The 18,697-nt window shown below is 42.7% G+C and overlaps 1 protein-coding gene across 1 annotated transcript in view; it reads right to left on the bottom strand.

Moving 5' to 3' along the window:
* sspo (SCO-spondin) overlaps positions 1–18,697 on the bottom strand; it is an 83,995-nt gene that overhangs the window by 26,468 nt on the left and 38,830 nt on the right. The window contains 28 exon segments of the mRNA XM_069667821.1: positions 1,520–1,762; positions 1,857–1,903; positions 3,537–3,676; positions 5,420–5,544; positions 5,637–5,792; positions 6,701–6,877; positions 6,997–7,167; positions 7,291–7,337; positions 7,418–7,570; positions 7,728–7,965; positions 9,181–9,315; positions 9,532–9,699; positions 10,082–10,294; positions 11,909–12,073; positions 13,392–13,612; positions 13,805–13,950; positions 14,123–14,289; positions 14,432–14,584; positions 14,947–15,005; positions 15,122–15,233; positions 15,341–15,541; positions 16,263–16,433; positions 16,786–16,986; positions 17,170–17,216; positions 17,309–17,478; positions 17,560–17,639; positions 17,740–17,910; positions 18,319–18,502. Coding sequence (XP_069523922.1) covers positions 1,520–1,762; positions 1,857–1,903; positions 3,537–3,676; positions 5,420–5,544; positions 5,637–5,792; positions 6,701–6,877; positions 6,997–7,167; positions 7,291–7,337; positions 7,418–7,570; positions 7,728–7,965; positions 9,181–9,315; positions 9,532–9,699; positions 10,082–10,294; positions 11,909–12,073; positions 13,392–13,612; positions 13,805–13,950; positions 14,123–14,289; positions 14,432–14,584; positions 14,947–15,005; positions 15,122–15,233; positions 15,341–15,541; positions 16,263–16,433; positions 16,786–16,986; positions 17,170–17,216; positions 17,309–17,478; positions 17,560–17,639; positions 17,740–17,910; positions 18,319–18,502 — 4,261 coding nt within the window.

Genomic DNA, 18,697 nt, shown 5'->3' with positions numbered 1-18,697 from the left:
TCTCACTCCTTCTGGGAATAATGAGAAGAGAGCTGCAGCGTGTATGCACAATACTGTTCTTCATACTGGATACTGATTACAAGCTCTTATAGACAAAGATCTTCACAGATATACAGATGAAAATCTGGTACCTTACTTTAGATTGTTACTAGATTATCCAGAACATTTGAAATCTGGTCTTTGTTTTCTATTTCAAATGCTCCCCCAAACCATATGTAAGGGATAGTGTACAGTTAGCAGGTTGTTATCGCGGTATGGAACCAAGACATGGTGTGCAGGACTTAAGACCTTCAGGTCTTGTCTCACCTTGAAGGTGTTCTGCTTAATGTTTACTTCATGTTCACCGTCTTTAAACACCGCCATATCCCGCACTGTGTTCTGTTTGTTTACTTCAGTTTCAGTGTGCCGTCTTCAGTTTTGCAGATCTCTCTCTTAAGCAATCAGAATCAATTATTTATTGTGGTGAAATTGCACTTGAAAACTGTGTGACTTTCAGGTTCGTCCCTAATCTGTTTTATTCTGATTCAGAAAACCCTATCCAACACTATCTTAGTGCAGCTCAAATACTGTGGCTGTGTGACATATCTGCCAGGCAGCTGCATCTCATTCTGAATTCTGCTGCTAAAGCTCTCATTAAGACAGAGAAAGTGGGATACATCAGTCCAGTTCTCAGGGGTTTCTGACTGGCCTCATGCGTGTTAAATAACTGATCTTTCACTGGATGGTTTGCTGCTAAAATACGTCTCAGATCTACTATGTTATGAACCATCAACACGAGCTCTCGGGCCCTTTGGGACAGGTCTGCTGATTAATCACAGGGTCAAAACTAATTAAGACGATGCAGCATTCAGTTTTTAACGACTGCTTTAACTCTTAAAATATTAGATTTGACACCGCTAATATCTCTCACTGCAGCTCTGAGTATTTTTTTCCTACAGGATATTCTTTATTATTACATTTCGGTTTATAGTTTTCTGTTATTTTGTTTGTTAAACATCCTTTTTAGATGTGTCTTTTGATATTGCCTTTTCACTTAAACAACTGGTCTCAATGCATTTTGTCTTCTGCAAAACACTTATTGATTGAATCAATTTCCCTGCTCTCAGAGATGTAACACAGATCAATTTGCCATGTTCTGTATTCCACCCATATTTTGGCATGAAAGTATTTCCCTCTTTTCCCCGGAGGAAGCAATGCAAGAATCGTTTCATTGCCACGGTAGCTCTCTGATCCAGTCAGTTATTCATTTATTCTATGGTGCCATGCTTGTGTAGCTCTGAATAGTTTGCTGCCTTGTTGGTATACACTCTTATGATGGGAGCAAAGTGTCAAACTGCTGCAACATGCTGAACCTGTGACGCAAAACTCATTCATTACTTTTCTTCCCTGCGGAGTGAAAGGAGCAACTGGAGCTCGACAAGGGCAGACTGAGGAATAGACTTTATTTCTGGACTTGGAAAAAGGGTAAAGTGAGAGCTCAGACTGAACTTTTTTTGTCAGGTTGGAAATACATTATTACCTCTGCAGGTGTTATCATCTGGACAAAGCCTCTCCTCTACCAGTGGTCCCTGACACTGGATCTCCTCCTCCTCCTTGGAGATCGGAAGACCAGAATCCAGGTCCAAACAGGCCCGGAAACGCCTCTGGATTGAGATCATCTTACTGCTGTTGGTGAGTCCTGTTTGAGAGGTGCTTTGCAGCACAGATGAAGAAGGTACACATGGAGAACATGGAGTCCACTGTGACCACTCACTGAGGATGACTGAAAGAAGATGGAAACAGGATGATGGGTCAATTATTCAACCAGAAGCACTTAATATTAATCTCCGCTTTATATTAATTACTTTGCCTTGTACCTTCACACTCTCTCATGTCACACTGCAAACTTCCATCATGGCAAAGGCTGGAAGACAGAGACATAGTTAAGAATGATTAAGATTAAGCATAGAGGTAAATAAACACTGGCAGCCAGGCGAAAGTCCAAAAGAGCATTCAGTCAAGGGCATATCCATGGTATAGACATTTGTGCAGTTCCCACATTTCTATAATATTAATATTCAAAAAGGCGCACATTTAGAAAATCGTTTGGACAACTACATCGACCATCTGAATTCAACAGAACCTGCCAAAAATCAACCAAATACCAGAAGTCCCCTACGGATTAAACCATATATATATAACCATATACATATTTTGAAGTCCATCAGCATCACTATCATTGCCAAATGTATTATAAAATAGACACAAATCTGTTCTCTCTCCTCCTCATCATCCTCATTATCATGTTGCTCTGCTACATTTTTACATAAAGATGGTATGCATGTAATTTTGCATTTATTATAGATCTACCCACCAGCAGACAAAAAAAATGAACCTGCAGCAACAATTCAAAAGTTGCCATATTCCATGGCAAATCCACGAACCTGACAACCCTGCACAGACGGAGTGCATCTTTGGCGAACATACCGGTGTGTGCTGGCTTAATTTGGCCGCAACCAAGTGTACACTTGGGACGGGGGTCACACACTTATGTTTTCCTTAAAAAATGGAAATACATTTAAAATAAATAGAAAATAACAGGAGACAGATCAGCTGAGAGGGTGCAGATAAGAGGACATATTGTCTACTGTATATTGGGGGGTGCAGATTGGTATTTTCTCAGCTTTTTTCACAGTGGACATTTTTACATCCAACAGGAGGAAAAGCACAGATGTTAATAATAACTTTAACAATGGTTCTGTTCTATTCAGGTGTCTGAGAAAGCCATGACAAACAGTCAGCATGCACACAACTAGGACCATGAAATTGAAGCAGCTAAATGCAATACAGCCATCATTAATGCTTCTATAAACACCTGTGCTTTTCCTCCTGTTGGATGTAAAAATGGGGAGATACACGCATTGCCCATGCATTCAGTTACTGTTCAGTTACTTAGCGTACAAGTGATTTTTAATTTCTTGTAAAAGTTGTAGAAGTTATTTGGTTATTGACACAGAACCATTACACCCTCTGCCAACTGGGTGTAAGGAAATATCATTTATCAATTTTATGTTTAGTGATGTTTAATTAAGAGTTTAAACTACTACACATTATACTATTTTCCTAATAATATAGGCAAATGGGGCACTGGTTTAGCTCAGTTGGTAGTGCAGGCGCCCCATATGCAGAGGCTACAGTCCTTGACGCACTGATCGCAGGCTCCATTCCTGCTATGTGATCAATTGGTGCATGTCACCTCCCACTCTCTCCTCTCCACATTTCCTGTCTTCTAAAGCTGTCCTATAAATAAAGGCGAAAACGGCCCAAAAAAGAAATAATAAATAATATAGGCAAATGTAAATTCCTTTGCTCTGAATGCTATGAAGATAGATGTTACAGGCATTGTGATGTACACAAATGCAGATCTCACATTCTATTTTTTTCTCAGCTTTAATGCACTTGTAAAACAAACCCCACAATATATTCCCTCGCTTACATTATTGCAATAAAATGTAATTGTATTAAGATTGCCAGATTTTGCCCATACACAGACTTACCAGGTACTGCAGCCGATGGCGACGGTGGCCCCTTGAGGGACAGTGACAGGTGTGGGTGGTTGTCCTGACGCTTGGTGCTGCAGGTGCACACAGCCACACTGCTCTGGAGGAACACAGCTACCGTTCTGCTGCAGGAGGCCCTGGATGGTAATGTCTCATGTTTTAGTTCATTTAGAAAAAAGACGCACTTAGCCACTTTCTAGTGGATATATGGATAACTAAAGCAGCTAAGGATGCAGATTTTCCCTAAGGACTGGATGGCAAAACTCTAAGTTAGAAAGAATGCATTATGAATTGCATTTGCCTGGTGGAACATCTTAAAATGAACAAATATTGTTTTCTTTAAGTGTAGGATGTGGAAAATAAGCAACTATGTGGTAACACGTTTCTATGTTAACCTTAAAAGTGATGAAATGTCAGTGCTGTGGTCATAATCTGTTTACTCTTTCTCCCCAAGTGAAGAAAACAGATTTTGCAGGCTTAAGTCTTCAGTGAAACAGGGTTGTTTGATGACAGTTTTCTTGTAACTGGCACGTCCTACACCTCTGCTGTAATGCTTTCTGTTCCATATTTCATTTCATCTCTCCTCCCTGCTGCTGTATCATCTATCTATCAGAAATGATTTTTCAGGTTTGAGCTATAAATCAAAGCTGGAAACCTCTGAACTGGACCAAACAACATTATAAAATTGTCATTGCCACTCACGTCAAAGTGATGTATTAACAACAATATGCAGGACAGCATATTTCCATTTAGAAATTCATGCCAGTATATTTTTGCTCTGGTCTTATGCAGAAATGCTAGTTTAGCAATATGCAAATTGCACTGTTATAGATGTTACTTGCTAGATGCAAAACACTTAAATGTTGCAAATATACAGAGCCTCGCATACGCAGGTATTTACCTCCCTTGGACTTACAACCTGGAATTCAAATAAACAGTAAAAATGCCCACAAAGTCTAACTTACAAACAAGAGCAATCCAAAAAGCAGGCATCTGGTAGATGCACAAATTAACCTGAATGCAATCTGTTGCACTTGATCAGAGTTACAGCAAAGCACTCAAATCTGAAAAATAAGTGGTTTTGAATACCACACAATATCTGCTACCACCTCCCTACTTCAAAATCATGGACTGCTTTGTACTGGACCATTACATACAACACCAACAAAATCTGTGTAAATATGCAGTTGTAACATGGTAAATGGACTGTACTTATACAGCGTTTTTCTAGTCTTCTGACCACTCACAACGCTTTTACACAACATGTCACATTCACCCATTCACACACACACGTTCATACACTGATGGCAGAGGCCTAAGTGCCAATCTCCAATCAGTATCTATGCCCATATGCCTTCGGGGCAATTTGGGGTTCAGTGTCTTTCCCAAGGACACTTCGACATGTGGCTGTGGCGGTCAGGGCTTGAACCCCAACCTACAACGAGACGACCGACTCTACCACTGAACCACAGCCGCCCCATGAGAACATATGGAAAAGTGAAAGGGGGTTGAATACTGATGCAAGGCCCAGTAGAGTTTGTAGTTACTGTTAGGAGAAGGAGCATTATTCAGCATTCTGGTTCGATGTCCGATCGAAATATAGAATGTGAATTGCAAGGTGTGTTTAAACCTCACAAAAAGTGGTCTAAAACTGTCTGCTTGAAATGTATAAGCTATCAGGACTGTGCCTTTAGCTTGACATAATGTTATGGTCATTTTCAGAAACAAAAATCATGAACACTGGTTCTGGTTTTGACATTTTTAGAATGATCCCATAGAGGTTATTTTTTCTGTGAGTAAAAGAATGTGCGAGTGAATGCTGATTTAAAATAATGTAGCTTATATACTCTATAATACAGACTTGCTAATAAAATCTTTACCTGTGGGCAGTAGCAGCCGGGTATACACTCCCTGACACCCAAACACTGATCCGGATGGCCCTGCAGCACACACTGCTTCTCACAGGGAGCACCACATGCTGCGTACACAAACGGAGCTTCACAGTCTAAAAACCAGAAAAAAAAACATGATGTAGACAACATGAACTTTATTATACAGACACAGTTTATAGTGTTTTTATCATGGTTGTTAACTCACCAGCACACGGACTCAGGCTACATGTCCTGCTCTGTGTTTCTACAGGAGTGCACTGTTGCCCCCTGGTGGCTGGTGAGAGAGCTACACGGTAGCGCTGCTGCTTCTGAGACTCACAGGAGCACTGAGACCAAACACTCCACTGTGACATGGGACAGCCTGAGTGACAAAGACAACAACCACTTTAAACAAACACTTCATGTTGTACGTAATTCACTTCTATCTATGAAGCACCACTTGAACTTGTACTTCTGAGACACTGAACTTGTGAGTATATTGCTAAGTTGATCAGCATACAAAGGATCTTTTTATACACTACAAATTAGCTATCCTCTTTTGCAACCAATATAAATCTGCATTACTTATCAACTACTTAAGAAGAGTCAAAGCAAAAACAAAAATGTTATTAGCAACCATGAGCATGTGCCACAACAACAAATTATAGAAACCTGAGAACATTAACAGCATCCTAGCAGCGACTAAGCATTCAGTGCATCCCTGTGATGGACACCTGGGCTCACACAATGTTGGGAAATCTAAGGGTGCTTTTTGACCAAAAGTACCAGGAACTTTTAGTTCCAGGAACTTTTCTTCAAGGAACTAAATGGTTCCTGTTGCCCATTGATGTCTGCGTTTCCACAGCGGCCTGAGGTCCAGGGAAGATTATGCAAATCAGGCCAATGACGTATGGAGAAGCAATAAAAGTAACTGCACTACACCGACAGTCCAGTAGGTGGTGGTAAGAAGATATAGGCCACACAACAAAGACAACGCCGTAAAACGCGACGAATGGGACGGTATCATCATTTGTGGGACACTACAGTTAGCCTGGTAGCACGGAAAAAGGTTCCTAGTTCCTGGGGAACATTCCTGTTGTCGGAAAGCACATTACTTTGAAAGCAATAATTATTTTACACTGGACAAAGTTAAACTACAGCTATAGCTACCATCAGGACAAATTAAGTTTGGTTAAGTAAAGCAATGCCATTTAATTGAGATTATTGTAATAAGTGGCCACTTGTTCACACGTCAAGACACATAACAATGCTGAGTTTCTCTGTTGATACCTGGACAGGGTTGTTTATAACACAGCTGGGTCTCCTCCCTGCTCCTCTCAGCCTCGATCTCAGCGGGACACGCTGCATCTCCTCCCTCTTCACACACACACATCCTGCGCCGTGACACAGAACCCGCACCGCAGCTCTGGGAACACGGTGACCATGGTGACCAGGGGCAAAGGTCATCTGTGGACAAGAGAGTAAGTATGCTCAGAGCAAAGCACTTTGCCATTACCCTTTTGCTGATATTTTTCTTCCAAGATTACACATACAGTTTATACAGTATGCATTTGAACATTACAAACCTAGGCAGGGAGGAGTGCGACAGTCCTGTGTTTCTCTCTCTGGCCCGCTGCACTGAGACCCGTTGTTTCGTGGAGGGGGGTTGATGCAGGCGTGAGTTCGAACCTGTGTGCCCTGACCACATGTCACTGAGCAGTCAGACCACACTGACCATGGGGTCCATCCACCATCCACTGGAAACAACACACAGGATTAAATCATTGGACATCTATCTTTTAAAATTACTTTACCTGTAATGTGATCCTTTTTTAAAGGTCAAATGTAAATGTGTCTCTAAAACAAACACAGTGACCCACCTCTGCAGTCGATGTCTTGGCAGTAATCTCCCTCTGGGGTGCATGTGCTAGGAGACAAAACAAATAAAGGCAGTATTTGAAACCATTCAGTAGCAAAATATAATGTGTTTGTATTCATGCAACTCACCATTGTTTACACTCGCCCTGCAGCCAGGTGTCTCCCACACTGAGCTCGCGGCCGTCATGGAGACAGAGAGGTGGGCAAGGTCCTGGGTCACAAGATTTATGTTGGACTTCCTCAAACTGGCAATCTGCTCCTTCACTCTCTGGGATCAGAGATCTGACACACAATTGATGCACAGGATTTATGTTACTTGATGACTGTAATTTATATTTGTCATGACCAAGGAATGCGTAAGAGGATTGATTAATAAACAAGAATGCAACAATCAATGCATCATAATAAGTCAGGTATTTTTGAATGCATTTTGCCTCACCTGTATCTGGTTCTCTGACCCTGTCCACAGGAAACGCTGCATGATGCCCAACTGGACCAGGAGCTCCAAACGCAGGAGGGCTGGCAGCTGTGATTGGTGCATTGGAGCTGTCCATCAGAGCAGCTGCAATTGTTACAGTCCACCTGATGCCAGCTGCCGGCCGCCCAAATCTGTCCTAGAGAGTCCACACAGTCACACTGCCACAGCTGCACACACATGCCATCCTGCTGCAACTGGCCTGAACACAAACACATAAAAACATGCACTAGTTACTTAAACAACGTGAGATGTTTATGAACAGACAGAAGGGTTTTATTGGGACTCATTTCATTACACTGCAGCAGCTGGTTTAGGGGGATTGCTACCTGGGAAAGGCAGGCAACTAAAAACACTTTGTCACCCACCTCTAGCTGTATGTAACCATGTTGAGTGATTTGGTGTTATGTGTCCAGGTTTTGTGATATCTCTCAAAGATTTCTGCATCCATGAGAACACAGTGCAGTTGAATAAAACGCTCTTTGTACTGCTCACAGAACTAAAAGAAGGATCTTGATTTTCTTTTTTTTCATTTCATACATTTAACTTTATCTAAAGATATTCCACAGGCCTTTTGTGAACTGTTTTTGAATTTTTGTCCACAGCTCATTAATGAGACTTTTAAAGATTGGCTATTCAGTTAAAGGTTAAAAATTTTGTATTCTGTATGCTGCCTTCCTGAAGGATAAATATTGAATCCATTATTGTTATTATTCATTGGCCTTAAAGTTGCAAAATCTCACTTTTCAGAATGAAAAAAATGATTCAGCCTATATAATCACTGCCAGGTGTAAATTTTAAGATGGAAACCTGATGAGGCTGGAACGCAGAGGACAGTAATAGGAAGCAAGGGTGTCCATGCATTACAGAGTTGCCAGTCCTCTTGTCCACATCCTTCAGCTAAGACAAGGCACTGAACCCCAAAATGCTTCCAAATGTCAAGCCTGCCGGTGTGGGAGTTTGCTACTATCCGTTTGTGAGTGTGAATTAGTGAATTAGTAGAAAAACCCTTGACCTCAGTGTTCTTACTGTTAGCTACATCCCTGATTCCCGTGCAAATTATTCACAGTGATTTCTGCTGATTATCAGAATAATTGGGACATTTTTCCATGCTGTGATCACCAATAATCTATTTCATTACTTTTACTGTATTAAAGTTGAGGCAGAAACCTCAGAAACAGACTTAAAACATGGACAAATAATATGAAGAAAAACTGTCGGCATAGTTTGATACCATGGTATACAGTTTTTACACAAAAACACGTTATCATGCTTATCTTGTGAATGCCAGCAGGCACAAAAGCTTTAGGGAAGAATCACCCAGATAACCAGAAAAAACTGAAACAGAAACACACACACACACACACACACAAACACTCTGGCTTATCTGTTAATAAAAGGATAGTAGCATCAGTGCCTTTAGGGCAGCGACAGCCGGGCTGGCATTCGGTGTTGCCCTGGCACTCGATTCCCTGCTGGAGGTCTGAGCAGCGCTGTGGACACTGGTTGGCACATGAGACGAACTCCTGGCCCGGCGGGCACCCTTTCTCATCTGACAAAACACAAACAGAAGGTCATGAATTTTCCCGTGATGCTGCAGGCATAACGAGCCTCACCAAGAATGCTGAACCACAGGCTGGGCTGATTCTTTAAACACAGATGATGTATTAATGACCGTGTATTTTTGTATTTTTGCACAGGATAGACTGTCCTTGGGGTCTGAACTCAACAACACTGTGTGTGTTTGAACACGATGGGTGTGTCTCACCGCAGAGTTTGGTGTTGCAGGGTTTCACCTGGTTCTTCTCTCCTTCACACTTCTTCCCACCATTCTTGGGTGGAGGGCTGGAGCAGGAGCGGGTACGTATGGAGCGTCCGCCACCACAGCGCTTATCACAGCGGGACCAGGGACTCCAACGTGACCAACCTCCATCCACTTCAGCATCAAGGCAAGAAAACAAACAAACATGGAGATTGGCACAGGTATAAAAATTGATACCACAGCTTCTGCATGGTTTTATAACAAACATATATACGTTACATCAAAGAATCGTTCAAATTTTTTTTCATCATGAGTCAAAGTTCTGTAATTTTGTGGCCAACCAACTGTAGGTGCTGGAGGATTTTAAAAGTTTGTTCAATTTAACTACAAAACAACAAATCTTGGGAGGTAGATGAAACACAAAACAATGAAACACTAAAACTTGACATGTCTCCCTACATAGACTTTTGACAGGAAGTACAGTCACAGACAAATTTTCTACATGTTTTCATTTGAAAGCTGCAGATCGATTAGACATGCCGATCAGCTAGCTGACCTCTGCAGGGCCTGATGTTACAGAAACGATGCTCCAGGTTCCCTCCCAGGATGTCCTCACACCAGGAGCCGTTGGTCCCGGGGCTGAGGAAGGTTCGGATCCTCTGCTGCTGACCCACTCCGCAGGACCGCGAACAGGAGTTCCACTCCCCCCATTCTGTCCACGAACAGTTCCTCCGTGCACAGTCAGCCCCTACACACACCTCGCCTCCATCTGGGAACAGATATAAGAAGACATGAGATATATGTCATCTCTATTTACAGATTCTACATAGAAATGTAGTATCTGTAGGCAGGGACGTCGTTTTTAGGGCAAGTGTTCTGGTTTCCGCTTGTATTACGCTTGTAGTCCGAGTAATTTTGACCAATCACGTATCAGGAGGCTGCGGCACATGCAGGAAAATCAGTCTGTGTGGAGAGCAAAAGCAGGCTGAACATAATGCACCGTAACGACATCCCGGCTCCCATCAGTGGCTATCTGATGATTTAGCTTCTTATTAATCTCAGACTTCCCGACTTCCTCGAATGCATCAGAAATGATCGATCTGACCTCCGTTCAACATACGAGGATTTTATAAAGTAGTTTTCTTCTCCTGTTGAGGACAAACCTGACAAAGCTTCATTTTTACTTTTTACTAATCTGCATCATGATGTTGAAATTTCGGCGAAGGAAAGACCCGTTAATTAAAGTAAAGACAAGAAAAACATATTTTTCTGTAAACAATGCAGCACGCGGAAAAGGAAGTCTTGCTGGCTACACGCCCGGCACGTTCACCGCTGTCCCCAGAGGCTATATCGTCGTCAGCCTATAGACCATGGGATCCGAGATTGTATTTATTGTGATGCTTTGGTTAAATTGCTGTCCTCTCTCTAAATCTGTCCTCTTTTTCCATTTCTAATATCTGTCTTCACGGTTAACGACTACAATAAACCATTTTTTATATTCATAGTAATGTTGCAATGTCTATTCATTTAAGTGTAAACTGTACACAGAGTTCTTTTCAACACAGTCACATCAAATTAACAGTTTATCAAGTTTATTTGAGAGCAGAATAATGGCTGCATAAAAAGAAAAATAAGAATTGAATTCATAACCGACATTGTCTCTCACTATTGCGATGTGTGTACACACATAAACACACAAACACACACACACATACAGACCTGGCATAATCATTTTTTCTAGCACATTCTTGTTTGCTTGTGGAAAATATTGATAACACTCTTTGATAGAGCAGAAACTAAAAAGAGCAAGCTGTCTATCTCCTGTTTAGATTTGACTAAATTAGGTTCCTGCGTGCAAATAAAACTTCACCATATTCTCAAACAAAGTCACTACACAATACAGCTTGCTCGTACTAATCTTTTTAATGTCTACATGAAACAGCAATTCCACTACAAAACCTGTTCTGCCGTCTCTGAGATAAGCCTTGGGGAAATAACAAAGCAAGCCTCAATACAAATAATCCCAAACAGCAAACCAAAGGATGTTTTGAAACTCAGTTTGTGTGAAGAGTGACTGGTGTTCACTTTCTGCATCATGTACTCTCACAAGCATTGGCTACTTGTATCTGAATAAGTCTTCCTCTAAAGAAGCCATAATAAAGGCCGTTTTCACCTTATCACATATTTTGCAGTCTTTCTGTAACGTTATTGAGCTGCGTCTTGCTTAATGTTCACACAGCCACCTTCAGCTATAACTGGGAACTAAAATGATCCATTATGGGCAATGGTATTGTTCACAAACATGGTTGACTAGTACAAGGAAGATTGAATTGCCATCATAGACTCTGACAGCAGCAAAGAGAGAGAATATGAAAGGTCATACCTGGACACTGGGGCAGGTTACACGCTTTCTCTTGGTGAGAGCGTCCAGAGCAAGGAGGTTTTATACACTCTCGATGGCGAGACTTCTTGGCCGGGTTGAGAGCATCAGTGCAGGTCTTAGTGCAGGGACTCCATAACGACCAGGGAGAGAAGCCAGCATCATCATCTGAGGGATATAAAGGAGAAAATTGTGGTGGGGGTGTTTCTCATGAAGAAAGAGATGGATGATAGTCAAATAAAATCCGGCTCTCTATAGATAGCGAGGGGCATGGTCGGCACGAACAAATAAAGGCCGGCCCCAAACACAGGCCGGGAAAAAAAGTATAGGCCCGACAGCTGAACCAGAACAACAGGTCCGAAGCAGCTCAGGATGAGGAAGATGAGGAGAAGCTGTTTCACAATGAACTTAGTTGTTCTTGATGATGAGGACGGCAGTGATAATGGTGTGGATGACAATGTTGAGGAGGGGGAAAATAGCCTGTAATTGCACTGTTTCATTTACCGTATTAAGGTCAGCTGTAATGTTTATATTTTAGGCAGATCTTATGTTTTTAAGTTTGGATTTTGTCTGCAGATGAGTGGTAAAAATATATAAGATATTTGACTGTGCTGGAACGTTGTTAATGTTTATGCCTGTATCTGGAGTTTACGTAGATTTGTTTTGTTGAACTTTTATTCATCCCCCAGAGGGGAAATCTGTAATTGGTTTTTACTTTATGACGTGTGTAGGCTATATTTACCCTACGGTACTTGACTGGCCATACTTCGCACAATATGATGAATTATGTGTTGAATTGCATGTCCTTGACGATTAGTTAACTTTGATAAATGGAGGACTTTTCATAAGCTTACTGTAATTCACTGTAATGCACTTTGCATTAAGAGGATATGCGTACCAATAAATATGTTTGCAGGGAACAAACTGATACAGTGCTGCTGTGTAAACCTTATTCATCCAAATCAACAGCGCAAACAGTGCGGATCATAGAACAATGAGGCTTCATACTAAAATATGACCACATGTACAGAGGGAAAGAGAAAAAACGGCCTTTCTCTAACATAAGCCTGCTTCATATAAAAGCCTGGTACCCTCTGCAGCTGAGGTAAATAAAGGCCCCGCCCACCATTTAAGAATAGAAGGAGGCCAAAGAGATGTGAAAAGAGAGTAAAACATATTTAATTGATAAAACCGGAAATGAAGAGTGTGGAAGACTCGAGCTGGTACTAAACTCTGTATGAAGGGATAATTTACCTGGTAAAAGTGGTTCTTCTGTGGGACCCACAATTACTGTCGACAACAAGCAAAACATCAATATTAGAACAAGCTCCACCTCTTGGTATGAAAGTTACAGAATAGCCCTAATACGATATATGACTGATTGATTTAGAAACTCATAATCACAGTACCAAATTAATCTCCCTCTGCAACTGAGTGTCATTACTTTCCTCCATCCCTTAGCACATCTATTACATACAGTACTTACCTAGGCAGTCTGGGGCCTGGCAGTAGGTTGTTTCCTGGCGTGCCCCCTGGCAGTCTCTCCCTCCGTAGGCAGGTGCAGGCTTTGTGCAGCCCCTGGAGCGAGTCTTCAGTCCCAGACCTCCACAGGATAGTGAGCAGGAGCTCCAGGAGCCCCAGGGAGAGAGGCCGCCATTCACTGGGCAATACTCTAAGGAGCAGTTCCACCTGCCGTGTTCACAGCCGCTACAGGGGACAGAGAGGAGGTAAAGTGAGGGTTTAGTGCAAGTGGACAGAGGCGTTTGACTATAACAGCAGTGATAATGATGGGAAAGTTACCACAGAAATCTTTTCAAAGTAATGGGACAGATTTGTTCGCAACGATAGCGCTTCATACTTTTTAAGATTTCAAATTGCGATATCTTTAAATCTGCTCACCAGGTGCTGCAGTCATGGACCAAAGTGTCGCCAGATTGAAGTTCCACTCCCTCAGAGATGTTGTGGAGCAGCAGAGATGAGACTGGTGTGATGGAAACGCTCTGCAGAGAGGCCAGAAACTCTTTGTCCACCAGACACGGACACTCCTGAAACACACGTTAGAGTTACGTTTTCTCTCATCATTGTAACCCTTTTGAAGAACTTGAAATAAATAGCTTTGTAATTCGGTAGCTTTATATTTTACTAATGCTTTGTTCTTTTGTGTTGCAAGCTGTTGCAACCAGAATGCTATGGTAGCTCAGATGACAGGGAACCCACCTGCAGGCAGGCTCCATGATGTTGGTATGTTTGCGGGGGGCAGTGACAGCCTTCCTCACAGCCATCAGAGTAACATCCCTCCCTGCCGCTGACTTGAGCGCAGTTGAACGGGCAGCCTTCACCTCGTTCACACTCTCTGTACAACCTGCCAGGGGGGCAGCCCACTTCTACACAAGAACATGATGTCGGCGTAGAGACACAAAAAAAAGATAAAAGTCTGAAAATGAAAGCTTTTCGACAATTAATAATAACTGAAATTAAAACTTCAAGGCCATAGCTACAAGTGTTCTCGAGGAAAACCGGACTCACCAAGGCAGACCTGGGTGTTACAGGTCTTGCTCTGGCGGGAGAGGCCGCTACAGGGTTGAGAGCTGCAGAGACGAGAGCGGGACTGTTGTCCTCCACCACAGCTGACAGAGCACACGGACCATTTAGACCAGGGGAGCCATGGACCCACCGAGTCTGCACGCAAAAACACACTGAGATGTAAAGACACAACTGCATGGACGGTAAGGAGTCAGTTTAAATTACCATGAGGGATGAAAGCTTTTTGTTTGTAAGGGTAAAGTAAGAAAACAATGCTAGGACTTTAGTAAAGTTGGGGGACAGACATTTTTCCCTGCTGCGTTTGAGTACAAATATTCTAATTTGGATTGCACTACCTGTGCACGGGTGTACGTTGCAGTCTTTCTGCTGCTCAGTGACTCCCAGACAGCCTCTCCCACCGCTCTGAGGAGACGGGTTATTACACTGACGTCTCCTGAACTTGGCTCCTCCTCCACAAGGAAGTGAGCACTCGGTCCAGGTTCCCCATTGGCTCCAGCCGCCGTCAACATGGCAGCCAGGGACTGATTGACACTGCAGAACGCCAGCCTCACACGAACTGAAGTGAGAATGGCAACAAATATATTATGTATATATTAAATATATCAATTGCAGCTCTAATCTATGTTGTAGACAGTTGTAAAGGTGTTATAGAGCTTTAAGGTTGTGCTGTACCAGTTTTTACAGTCACTGATGATGCTATCTCCTGGATTTGCAAACTGCCAGTCAGATCCACCAGGCCATACCCATGATGCATTAGTGGAATCAAGTCCGCTGAATGTCATCTCTACATCAGAGACAGAAATGTATTGATAAGATAAACTATGCTTCGTCCAGTCTGCTTCTCAGTATAACTACTATTATTAGCAATTATCGCATAAACAGATTGCAGACCAGTCGAAGAGCTGTTGTGGTATTTGCAGCGACACTCCTCCCTGGCCACACACACTCCATCCTGCAGAACCATGTCCCCCGGACAGCCGCAGGTCTGTTGGCACCCGGGGGACTCCAAGCACTCTGTGTCACCATGGAGATCTGAACAGGAGCGAGGACAGGGCTTCCCACAAGGCCACTCTTCCTGGCCTCCTCCACAGTCTGCAGAACACAGGAGGAAGTCAAGTTTCAGGAGAATAACACAAACAGTGGAGGAACAGGTTTTATGGTGTAGGAGGCTTCACAGAGTTTGAGGTCGTATAAAAGCAAAATTAAACCTAGCCAGACTAATTGGGGGTAAAATGGAATCTTTAAAGGGTTGAGGTTGACTACTGGTCCCCTAACCCAGTGGTTCCCAAACGTTTTCTGCAGGGCCCCCCTTTGGTAGATGAACATATTTTCAAGCCCCCCTAAACCTCAACATACTCATGCACCCGACGCTGCTGCTACTGTCACGCACAATGTTGGCTGGATGATCAAGGCTTTCAGTTACGGCAGGCAGCTTAGTGTATCCCCGTTATCAGCGGCACGTGTCCCGGTGCTGGTTAACACTATGGCCATTTAAATGGAACGTTCATGGGCGGATATGTCGCAGAGTGTTTACTTTTAGTAAAGTAGCAACTTTACTCTTGCTCAAACTCAGATATAAATATTCTATGGATGCAACCTTGTTTCTAACTCTGTTTCTAATACATAAATAATAATAATAATACATTTCTTTGTAAAGCACCTCTCTCAACCTGTTATAAGCTGTCTAAATTACTTTCCACATCTTCACCAAAGGTCAAGTTTAACTCTTCATTTCCTTCCAATCCTTTGATTGTGACACAAGTGTTTAATAACATAAATCCACACTTAATACACAATCCTTAATTAAGCTGACCTGAGCAGACAGTCATGTTGTCATGGCAACCACGTCTCTGTCTGCTCTCTCCAAGACAAGGCAGGCCACCAAACCTGGCGGGAGGACTGTTACACTGCCTGGTGCGAGCAGACGACCCGGCACAACCGTCACAGTCCGACCACGATGACCAGGGACTCCACGAACCATGGACTGCAGGGAGAAACAGAGAAAATGAGAGACAAACAATTTATCTTATGAACTATGAACAAAAATCTGCAGTTCTTTCCTTATCACAACTTGGGTGTTCTTTCCATAGAGTGGGAGATAAGAATAGAAAAGTTATCAGGAACAGGGTAACAAAAAGAAGTTACTTTTATTTTTGTGTACCTGTGGAGAAAAGAATAAAAAATGGGGATGATACAACAGAAAATTTGGAAAAACTGGAATAAAAGATACCAAAATGACATCCTGTCAAGTGGAGAAAAACCTCCATGTCACACAGAATATTATTTATTTTGGGGATTATTTATGATAGCAAAAAAACTTTGTGGTGGCCTCTTACCTGGACAGAAAGTGATGACAGGGCAGGGCTGTCTCTGGATTTGAACTCCGACCCCATTGTGTACTTCCTGTTCTCCAGCACAAGCTGCCCCTCCAGCTTTGGGCTCCGGACAGCCACAGCTCCTGTAGCGGGACACCGACTCTGCCCCACACGTCCTGGAGCACGGAGTCCACTCTGACCACTCACACCAGCCACCAGCCACTGGAAACACACACGGGGGGGGTAAATATATATTTATGTAGATGCACATTAGTTTTCCATGCAGGTTTTTATTGTTTAACATTTGATTGTGGGTCACTCTAAATATTTTTCAGAGAAGGAAAGACATCATGTATTTATGTTGTTTAGTGATCATGCACAACTTCAGCAGCTGTTTTTCCTAACCTGGGCAGGGGTTTCTGGAGCAGTTGAGCCTTCCACCCTCACAGGTGCTGAAACAAGATGCCAACATCATAATCATTCTGTTCCCGTTTGTTTTTAAAATATAACTAGGGTTAACATCCATGTAGGTGTATTTTCTGACCAGTTGTTACATCCATCAGGGGCTTTAGTGGTCTCCCCTGGTTCCAGTCTGTGCCCAGTGCTGAGGTCCAGGCAGGGACAGTCTTCTCTCTCCACACAGACCGTCCCGTTAGCAGACAGGACCTTTCCCTCTGTGCAGTAGCAGCCTGGCTCACATTGCCACTCACAATGCTGAGGGACAGAAGGACAATTTGCTTCATTATCAACAATTATTTAGGTGAAAACAGGAGTCATGATCAGTGTGACACTCACAGCCAGGTCCTCACAGGAGCGAGGGCAGGAGGGACCACAGCTACTGAACACTGTGCCTGGGACCTGCGAGCATGGTGCCACTGAAAATACACACACATAGATACAGAATCAAATGATATTCGAGTTTAGACCTTCCAAACTAACAGCCTCTTCTGCATTCAACACACTTTGTAAATTTACCTGGACAGTGCGCAGTGTTACAGGCCATGACTTCAGTTCCCAGCCCCTCACAATAGTTGCCCTCCCCCTCTGGACTGGGACTGTCACACTCCCTCCTCCGGCTTCGAACCCCCCCACCACATGACTTGGTACAGTCCGTCCAGTTACTCCACTGACCCCAGCCACCGTCCCCTGGAAAGAGCAGGAACATCACGATGAAATAGAACAATTTTACAACGAATACAGGTTAGCAAATACATATTTAGTTTTAAATGTATTTACATTTCAGTATTAGCTGGTATACACAGGAAGTGACATCAATTAAAAAACATGATAATATCTGTCATATACAGGGTGAACAGCATGTACCTGCATTAAATACACAAACAAGCACAGACAGGACATAAAATGGCAACATGAAAACAAAGACAAACTGATCCAGCTTGTTCCATCCATCCAGGTCTTAATTTTCTTGACTGACAACTTGTGGATTCATCTAGATTAAGAATCTTGTGGCTTTCGGCAATGAAGAAAAGAAAACAAATAGAAGGTTTGACGGCAAAATATATACAAATATGAACTGACTAAAAGCAAACTCACGGTCACATGGAGTGCTGATGCAGACTTGGTTCTCTCTGTGAGGGCCAAGACACGGCAGGCCGCTGCCAGAGTGCTGGGGGCTGGAACAGAACCGGTATCGAGACTGGAGACCCGCTCCACACGACACCGAACACTGACCCCAGGGAGTCCAGGCTGACCAGTGGCCATCAACTGGACACAGTGAGTTTTTATATGTGGAGGAACAGAACAAGAATGTGTGGGACAATGAGTTGAAAGAAGAAAGTTTGAATGTTATTCAACTTTATTTGACTCTTTCATGTTGTTGTCCACGTAAGGGTTTTTGGTTCAAATTCACCAAGCTTGAAAAAAATGAATCTTAGAGAAAGATATATTTTTTTAAATATATGTTTGTATTTTC

The sequence above is a fragment of the Semicossyphus pulcher genome, unplaced genomic scaffold (genome assembly GCF_022749685.1).
Source record: "Semicossyphus pulcher isolate SPU_LCO1_2020_fin unplaced genomic scaffold, fSemPul1.0.p SCAF_18, whole genome shotgun sequence".
Classification (NCBI taxonomy): Eukaryota; Metazoa; Chordata; class Actinopteri; order Labriformes; family Labridae; genus Semicossyphus; species Semicossyphus pulcher.
This window is presented reverse-complemented; position numbering and strand designations above follow the sequence as displayed.